General features: G+C 34.4%; 1 protein-coding gene across 4 annotated transcripts in view; it reads right to left on the bottom strand.

The window, feature by feature from the left end:
• Window positions 1-1,089: 1,089 nt before the first annotated feature.
• The window catches only part of LOC117916180 (molybdopterin biosynthesis protein CNX1), a 34,295-nt gene continuing 25,212 nt past the window's right edge, over window positions 1,090-10,172 (bottom strand). For 3 of the 4 annotated variants that reach the window (XM_034832077.1, XM_034832080.1, XM_034832081.1), the window contains 6 exons: window positions 9,755-10,045; window positions 7,148-7,305; window positions 6,930-7,036; window positions 2,421-2,477; window positions 1,302-1,551; window positions 1,090-1,215 (listed from right to left, as the gene is read on the bottom strand). In XM_034832077.1, coding sequence (XP_034687968.1) covers window positions 1,333-1,551; window positions 2,421-2,477; window positions 6,930-7,036; window positions 7,148-7,305; window positions 9,755-10,045 — 832 coding nt within the window. In that variant the 3' untranslated portion in view covers window positions 1,090-1,215; window positions 1,302-1,332. Of the gene's footprint in view, window positions 1,216-1,301; window positions 1,552-2,420; window positions 2,478-4,878; window positions 4,946-6,929; window positions 7,037-7,147; window positions 7,306-9,754; window positions 10,046-10,172 lie in introns of those variants that run through there. The other variant, XM_034832079.1, reaches the window with a different exon arrangement.

The raw sequence follows: 10,172 nt of genomic DNA, 5'->3' as shown, positions 1-10,172 counted from the left end.
CCATTACTTTCACTGTATGTTATAGGGTTACTGGTCAATTCAATAATGACATGCAATAAACATTATAATACAATTTTGTATGGAAAAATCCCTTCATATGTGCTGTGAATGGAAACACAATTATTTTCCTTTTTTTTTTTTCTGCTAAATATGATGGCATACAAGTAAATATTTGTAAAATTCATGACAATGCAGCAGTGTTTTTATTCCAAAAACATTTTTTAAATTCATTTTTTTTTAGCTTTTTTTTTTTTATCATCTTGGGTATCAAGAAAAATATCATTTATAGATAGAAAAAACTGTTTTTAATATTTGAGATAAAAAATATTTTGAAAACAAATGACAACTGCTTTAGATAATTTCGTTTATAAACTATTTTTTATACTTGGTTTTGAAACATTTCCAAATATATCTTAAATTTTCAAACGATTGCCATAACATATTAGCAATAGGTTTTGACTTGAATTATTCTCCACAAAGATGCTACACGTTGTGATTTGTTGTCAAAAACTTTTTTTTTTCAAAATAAATTCTTAAAATATATTTTCTATATATATCATAAATTTATCAAATAAGTTTCTAAGAAAATTATTTTCAAGAATAGACTAAAAAGATGTTTGATAAAATTTAATATTTATTGTTTAATAACTTAAATTAGCTTTAAGTCAAATCATACTTATATTAATGACTTACTTTTAACTATTAAAGTAGTTTGATAAAATTAACTTAAAATTTATTTTAAATCATTAAATTAATATATTTATCCTCATAAATTAAAACTAGAATAAATAAGGTTCAATAACAATGAAGGTCACAAATAACAAAAATAAAAAATAAAAAATCGTAAAAATAATTATAACAAATAGGGATAAAAATGTAAAAATTATAGCTAAAATAAAGGAGATCGAGTAACAATGAAGGTCGTGGAATAAAATAGTGAAAATAATTAAGATAAATAGGAGTAAAAAGGTACAATAAAGATATGGATTTAAAAATAAATAAATTATTTTTACTTATTACTTAAAGTTGTTTTTTACTTTAAATCATATTATCAAATTATTTTACTAAACATAATTTAAATTTATGGGATGACTTAAATTAAGTTATTAAGTTAATCGGCACATGGGAAGGTAGACAAAATGAAAAATGAGTGGAGAAGGGCCTCACTCCGAATCTATAGGTTTGATTTGAATCCAAAGCATTCTAATCCAAGCCCTGTACATGTAACCATGACAAGTGATTCAGAGACAGAATTAGCAAAACACGGAAATGAAAATAGTTTAACACAATTACTCGCAAACCTGGAAACAAAACTGAAGAGCAATACGACTCCTAATGGGAACAAGAACAAGTAGGCTCGGAGGCATTGCCAGAGGCCATCTTATAACTGCGCTCCCAGGTATCTACTGCCGCTGCCTGTGAATGAGGGAGGTGGCGAGGATGTTTCTCTCTCTTGTCTCCCTTTATCTGCTTCAACGCGTGTTTTAGTGCTGGCAATAAGGCCTCCATGCACTCAGCAACCGCATTTGGATTCCCCGGCATGTTGATCATCTGTATTATAAATTTATAATTATAATTTAAAAAGAGAAAAAACCAATTATTAAAACAGGATCAAAACCACTCTGCAAGTAGATACTATTTTTATCAATGCAGAATGTGTCAAGTATTTACTACTGGCAGGTATAGATGGATGAGTGACAAGTTTTACTTGTCAACCAAACCCCTAAAGCAAAATGATTCCATTGGCTTTGAAGGGCTTCATTCTAACATAAGGTTTTGCGCCTTCCAATGCTATGAAAAATCAAAATGGAAAACACCAATCATGGGGATGTCAAGAATTCCAGATGAACACCATACATTTTATATGGACATACTCTTCACTTTGAATTCAGAAAATGATTTCTCCAAATGTCCTTCAAGGCAATTAATTGAAAATTGCGAATTATTCTCACAAAAAGGTCATTTTCATTTACACGTCTCAATCTTCTTTTAGTAAAAGTTCATCTTGTTAGGTTTCAGTAAGAGACCTGAATGGATTTTTATTCCAGACCTTCTCAGAAGTTATTAACTAGCAGGTTTCCTTTGTTGCCTATCTCTAATTTGATTAGGCGCCTTCTATAAGGAATAAATTTTACCTTATTTATGTTATAAAAAAAAAAAACAAACAAAAAGGAACAAATTAAAACTTAATATTGTTGCTCATATCCATCAAAATATTCACATAAGTTTTATTAACTTTAACCTTAAATATACTAATTACCATAACGGCATACCAATGATCAGGGGTCAGAAAACCATAGGTTATATTTGTTGGGGTTGGAGTGGTTGGGGAGGGGGGTAGGTGTGAGAATAAATCGAATACTTTCTTTTATTGATATTTTTACTAATCCTAGAATGAGGTAATGAGGTTATGGCCTTACCAATGTAGATCCTCTAATCCCAGCTGCAGCACGAGAAAGCATAGCAAATGGTGTCACCTGTTTATGGTTTAATTGGAGAAAAAGAAACGGTTCTAGTAAGAGAGACGTAAGTGTTACATTTAAATCACACTCAAAGCAAAGAATACATATAACAAGGAAACATATAAAATGATACGCAAATAATTATAATAAAAATGGGAAACAAATTATAAAATAGAATACAAATTTGAATGGGACGAATTAAATAAATTCTTCAAACATCACCCAGAAAAGAGATAAAAAAACAAGAACAAAATGTAAGATGGTGAAACTTAAAAGATGAGGAAACAATATGAGGGAATCCTTTGAGCAAAGAATATCCCAGGAAATATGACAGACTTCAACAAAACCCACATTCAAAAGCAACTCTGAAATAATTATACTGAATTCCCATAGAATGGATGCCATGGTATGTTTTTGCATATTAACAAAAATACATGATCCAAAAAGTAAGCTACACATTGATCCTTATAAAACACAACATAATAAGAACCTTTTGTACAAGTATTTTGTGGGACAATTCAAATCTGAATTTTATTTGCCCTAGTTATAGAACTTATACAAAAGAATTTGAATATTCTAGGAAACTAAGACTTCATCAATTCCTACAAATCAGGAATCTATTTAATTATCAATCCCTACAAATCAGGGATTTAACCTTTTACAGCTATACAACACAACAAGGCAGCAAATATGATCCCAGACTTCCCAACACTCCCCTCAACCTGGGCAGCAAATGTTCTCCAATCCCTACTTGCCTAGAATAGTGTGAAACGAAGGATTAGCTAATCCTTTGGTCAAGATATCAATCAGCCAACAGTTTGTTGAGACATATTGTGTGCACATCAATCCACTTTCCAACTTCTTCAACTTGTTTAGTTCGATTATGTTGAACCGAATTATCTGCAATATTAATGGCAGATTAGTTATCACAATAAAGCTTCATTGATCCATGCCACCTGATTCTTAGATCCCCAAGGATGATTTTCAACCACAACAATCCATAAATACCATGAGTCATAGCTCTAAACTTTGCTTCAACACTTGACCTCGCCACCACAGTTTTTTTTTTTTTTTTTGCTTATCTAAGTCACCAAATTTCATCCTAGCAATGTGCAATACCCCAAGGTTGATCTTCTGTCAACTACTAACCCAGCCTAATTGGCATCAATGTAGGCTTCCAAACATAGCTCCCTATTCTTCTTGTAAAGTAGTCCTTTCCCTGGAGTGAATTTGAGATATCATAAGATCCTATTAATTGCTCGAAGATGAGACTCCTTTGGTTGGTGCATAAAATTGGCGAACTACACCAACTACATGTGTGCTAGGTTGAGTATGGGACAAATAGATCAACTGTTCAACTAGTCTCTGATATCTGCCTCATTCCACAACTACCTCTTCATCTGCTCCACCACCTTTTTTATTTGGTTCCATCGATGTATCAACAAGTTTACATCCTGTCATTCCTATCTCTCTGAGCAGATCAAGTACATAATTCTATAGCATTATAAAAATTCCTTTTTTCGAGAGAGCTATCTCTATCCCCAAAAAATACTTGAACCTTCCAAAATCTTTAATTTCAAATTCTTCTGCTAGTTTTCTTACGAGCAAGTCTCAATTATATCATCCACATACACTATTAGAGCAGTAACTCCCCTTTATGACCAAATGTTTAATAAACAAAGTATGATCCCCTTTCCTCTAATATGACTTTGGCAAATCTCCCAAACCATGCCCTTGTAGATTACTTGAGTCCACACAATGCTTTCGTCAACCTATAAACTTTATTCCTACCAAAAGCTTTATCAAAACCTAGTGGAGGTTCCCTATAAACCTCTTCCTTCAAATCTCTATGTAAGAGAATTTTTAACGTTGAACTATTGCAAACATGAATCAAAGTTAGCTGCTGAGGACAATAATACTCTCACAGTATTCATTTTTGCCACCAAACAAATGTTTCTTGATAATCCATATCATAGGTCTAAGTATGGTCCTTTGCAATTAGCCTAGCCTTATATCTCTCTAGGAACTCATCAAATTTGTATTTGACTGTGAATACTCATCTACATACCCCACTGGGTTTCCCTTTCTTTTCTTTTTTTTTTTTTCTTTTTTCTTTTTTCTTTTTTTTTCTTTTCTAAGTCCAACTATTTCCCATGTCTGATTTTTTTTCAAGTTCCCCTATCTCCTCTCTCAAATCTTTTTTCAATTCTCATTACCTAGCGCCTGATGAAATGTTTGAGGAATTTCAATGGAGGTTAATTAGGCTAAGAAGGTTCTATATTTTGAAGACAAATTTCTAAAGGACACAAAGTAAGACATAGGATATCAAGTACACCTTCTAATTCCTTTCCTAATGCAATAGGTTGGTCAAGATCATCAACAAGAGGAGAAGAATTAGAGAAAGAAGACTCAATACCTATTTGTGGTTTGGTTTCTTGGACTTGCATAGGCTGTAAAACAATTAGTGTCCTCCCGGAATAAACCTGAAAAGGTGGGACAACAATGGGACCAGAATCAGTGGAGACAAGTGGAGTTGTAGCATCTGGATTTTCTGTAGAATGAGCAGGAATAATGGTTGGAATATTTTTGCAGAATTCTGGAACTTGGAAGAAGTTTCAATTTCGAATTGAGCACTATCAAGTGTTTGTGTCAGCCAATACAATAAAAATCAGATCCGAAGAACCCTTATCTTCTATTAAGGTCTCCCCTTGAGGGTAAGTTTAATTAAAGAAAGGTTTATTTTATGCAAAAGTCACATCCATAGAAACAAAAAATATTCGAGAAGAGGGATGATAACATTTATACCCTTTCTAATTTGCAAAATGTCCCACAAAAATACATCTTAACGCACACAGATCAAGTTTACCTTGATGCTGCATTGTGATGTGGTTTCTGAGACGCATTATCAAAATGGTACACCAAGCTCCATCTTGATTTACAGGTCTGGAATAATTCCTTGTATTACTATGTTGTACCTCTTTATTTTGTTTTGAGGATAGCATAGCAGACCCTTTAGTAACACGAGTAGAGCATAATCACACTTCGACCCTTTGCCTAAATCAACAAGAAAACTTCACTCAAAGACGACACTTCCTCCTTTCCCAGAATTTGCACATAAACTGGGTCAAACTCAACATTAAATCCTGCAAGAAACTCAAAAATCCTTTTCCTTTCCACAAACTTTTGCAACATAACCACATCCTCACTACACATCATTTTAATGTTGTGGTAATAATCAAGTTCAAGCCACAAAATTTTCAAGTTAGTATAATACTCAATGGCTGAGAGATTACCTTGTTTCGTGGCTGAAATTTTTATCTTAATGTCAAAGAAAAGAGCCACATCCTTCACCTTTGAGTAACTTTGCCAAACTACCTCCCATATCTCCTTAGCAGTGGTGAGAAACACATATGTGCCTCTAGCCTCTAGAAATATAAAGTTCCAAAGCCAAGCCATAATCATTGAATCCTCCTCCTCCCATGTGTTGAATCTTTAGTCTTCCTTGTTTGGAATAAGCCTCAATAAGTGACCTAGCTTTCCCTTCCCTTTCAGAAAGATTCTCACAACTTGGGACCACTTCAGATAATTTCATCCATCCAGACAATATGAAGTTTGCAACTGAAATTCTTCCATAGAATTATTCCACCGTGTCTCCGCCATTGAGTTTGTGAAGGGCTTGGAATTAGTTTTGGATGTCTTGGACATGTTTGGCATATATGAGAAATCAGTAATTCAGCCTAGGGCTATTTCGGAATGAGCACTATAGGAATGAAACCCAAAGGAGGTCTCTTCAGAAAAGGAGCTATAGAAGTCAGACTTTCCTAAGAGTGTAGGCACTAATACCATATGGGAAACTTTAAATCTAAATTTTATTTATCCATAGTTATAAAATTTATACAAAAGAATTTGACTATTTTAGGAAACTAGTACTTCATCAATTTCTACATATCAGGGATTTAAACTTTTACAACTATACAACATAGTTGGGCAACAAATATACTTCCATATTTTCAAACATATTTGGTTTTACACATGGCACTCCTACATCATCGCACTCTAACAAGAGTCATATAGACGAGAAAATAAATTCAAACACAAAATCAATATATATACCACTGACATGAATGAATGGTGAGGAAACACATGCAAAATCAAAGATGTGCACATGGAAAACACTAGCTATTCAAAGTATTAGAAACACACACATAAACAATAATTCATTAATAATAATTCAAGTGTGCAAGGAGGATGAACTATCCTTCCACAGGAATTACAGAACAGCACATCTCAATGTGTAAAACCAGTAACCGCAGCACAAACAGTGACCCACCAAAATATCCTCATAAGAACAACTCATGAAGGCATGACATTGCCATCAGCACCTAATCGATTTCTTAATCTATTTTGTGTACATGTGTAACAACATATATTGTGAAGATGAATAATCAACATATAAGCTGTTTGTACCTTTAGACTCTCTTGCATCATGACATACAGTAGACCAGGTGTTTCCTTTTCTATCAACTCTTTTGTTGCTTCTGGAGTAACATCTCTTGGTGTGAAGCCAGTCCCACCTATTTAAGAAATTCCGTTGAGAAAAGAACAAGGGAAATAAATACAAGCAAAATAGTGATTTATTTTTTCTCAACCAAACAAATGTACAAGCAACATAGTGAGAATATCACCAAGGGTAAGTATCAGGTCCATTCTGTCAACATCACTCCATTTTTGCAAAATCTCCTTGATTTTTGACACATCATCAGCAACCACAGCAGTTGCAACTACCCTTGCTCCCCCTAACCTTTCAGATGAGGAATTTACAACAGAAATTGCTCTTGGACCACTGCATATACATAAAAAAAATTTAAGAGTAAAGACTCCTTAAAATGTTGATATGCAAATAGATAAAACAGGCAAAAAAGATTCCAATGAATCTGAAATAAATCTTATCAGAAAAACTCTAATTCATATCAGGCTTCTACCAAGAGAAAAAAATTAATTAATAAAAAATTATAAATAAGAGTTGTATGTTCTTCTCATCAAATAACCATATGTGTAGTATAAATTGTTCTATAGGTTTCCAAGAATGAAAAAAAAACATTGAAGAGAAAATTGTGAGAAAAATTTAGGTCTGAACCTAACCTGGGTGTTTCTGCACTTGACATATCAATTTAACCCGACCAAGAAAAGGAACTAATAATTTTCTTAATCAAGACCCAGCTAATTCAAAATGACCAATTAGAAACTTTTAAGAACTCAATAAAATTCAGTTACAACTTACTAAGCTTGTGGAGAAAAGTTCAGGGAAGTTTGGGGTGTTGGAAAGAGAGGGGGGCTGGGGTGGGGTGGTTGTTCTCGAAGGTAGAGAAGCTTGCAGCCGAAGCTTGTGAAAAGCTATTAGGAAGGGTCGGGGCGATTCTTGATTGAGGACAAGCGATTGGGTGGGGTGTGCTTGTTGGACCAAATTTTTAACTGATCCATGGTGTGGGACAGGCCCTCTAAAAGAATATTTTCAGAATTATTTAGCTTAGCAGTCCAACAAGGATGCTCAGGTGGCAGACTGTTGGGAGGGAAAACCAGGCATCAAGGTGGTTTGAGTCCCAGTTTTAGGAAGCATTACATGGATCAGGAGTTGACCCTGGTGGAGGCCTTGTTTCAGGGTCACAAGCTGGATTTTATGGATGCTGAAGTTATGGACAAGTTGTTTTAGAAGATCTCAGAGAAGGGGGCATTCTCAATCCAGTCTTATTACAAGTTATTGTCACCTCACAAGGTGCCATTATTCCTGACTAAAGAGATGCAAGGACTCCATCTAAGATCAGTTGTGTGTGCGTGTGTTGGAAGGTGCCATAGGGGAAATTCTTATGATCAACCAACACATGAAAAGAATTTGGAGTTGGGTTAATTGCTCTGGTTTACATGAACAAGATGAAGAATCAGTAAAACACATCCTCAACCATTGAAATTCGGCTTCTAGCCCCTGACATTTAGTCTTCTCTCTATTAGGTGTGCAATGATTCTCCCCCATTTGGTAAGATAAATATTAACTTGTCTAGCATAACAATTTTGTTGAAAATCAAAACATGGTTATTTTGAGTTTGACCCCTTTATATTTGTTCTAGACCATTTGGAGAGAGTGTCTTAGAACTTTTGAAGGAGTAAAGCGATCAATCTTGATTGTAAAATATTTGTTTTAGACACATCATTGTTGATATAGTCTAAAGCAAAAGGGGAAATTACTAATCTCACCATACTTGAGCTTTTAAATTGCTGGGGACAGGTGAGCTAACAGTAATTTAGTTATTCCAAGTTTTCAGTCATTGTGCACCTTGTAAACTCCCTGTTTACTTGGATCGAGCCTCCCCTTTTGTTTGTAAAGCACACTTATTGTATCATATTTTATTTAATTTGCCTATCAAAAAATACAAGAAAAAGACAAAAATCAGTATCCAACACCTTCCTAACAAAGATTGCTTAGAAAATTCCAGAAAGCTGTGGCAAAGCATTCAGTGCATCCATGTTCACTTTACAAGGAGCAATATCGATTCTGCCCCATTGCTTTAGCATCGATTAAGTGACCTCTTTGAAACAATGATTCAAATAGGGGTATCCAGATGCTTTTTTTTTTTTTTTTTTTGATAAGAGGTATCCAGATGCATTTAGTTTAGATATTGATTGGAGTTGTACAAGCAGCCATAGAAGTGGCACATTTTTTATTTTATCTATCATTAGTTATTCTTAATATATCATCATTTTTTTTTTTATGTGAATTTTTGTCCCCATTGGGACTTGAACCAAGAACCTCCCACACCCTCCCATCCCTTTACCACTTGAGCCAGGCCTCCAGGGCATATCTTAATATATCATCATTGAGATCCTAGTCTAGGATATAGCCATGTTGTTGGCCATGAGCTAATCATGTGAATTATTTAAGGATGATGCCTATTCCTTCAGAACAATACTAGGCACTAAAGAGTTGTAGATATCACAATAAACAGAGTATGATAGGCTGCTCATCAATATTTTCAGAAAATTGTGATAAAGAAACTTGTGGCTTTGTCAGAAATCATAGAAGTAACTATTTTAAATTTTTTCCCTCCTTGATCCATCATGTTGAGACTAGTCCTCATCATCCATTATTGATTGTCTACAGGTATTTACCATGAATCTGTCAGAAGTTCAAGAAATTTGTTTTCTGCTTCAATATTACTTTGAAAAAAATACATCTATTTAACGCACATGTCAAGCTCCAGTCAATGATGCAAACAAAGCAGTAGCATGAAGTTGTGTACCTCCGATCAGGCCCAGCCCCTGATGCAACTGTATCACTTACAGTAAGAACAGCTACTCTACATACAGCATCTTGGGACTTGGCAGTTATATCTTGTGATACACTTCCTTGCATACCAGAAGCTGAATCTTCGCCCATCGCAGCATTGCTTATATCAGATATTATGATGGCTGACACATAATTTCCAGCAGAAATCACATTTCCTGTAGCTGGCAACTCCAACAATGCATTTGCGGACTTCATACTGAGGAGCCGACTGCTTATTTGATGACCAGTGCTCTCAGCAACAAAACTGAAATCCATCATCAAAAAGCATTTGATCAATATTTTAACTCAATTGGGAGGAAACAACGTTTCAAACCTTAAAATAACCAAACAGATCTGTCAAACCTAGACTGAGACACAACTACATGAGGATC

The sequence above is a fragment of the Vitis riparia genome, chromosome 6, assembly GCF_004353265.1.
Source record: "Vitis riparia cultivar Riparia Gloire de Montpellier isolate 1030 chromosome 6, EGFV_Vit.rip_1.0, whole genome shotgun sequence".
In the NCBI taxonomy this organism is placed as follows: domain Eukaryota; kingdom Viridiplantae; phylum Streptophyta; class Magnoliopsida; order Vitales; family Vitaceae; genus Vitis; species Vitis riparia.
The sequence above is the reverse complement of the archived record's forward strand: the minus strand, read 5'-3'. Positions and strand labels throughout refer to the sequence as shown.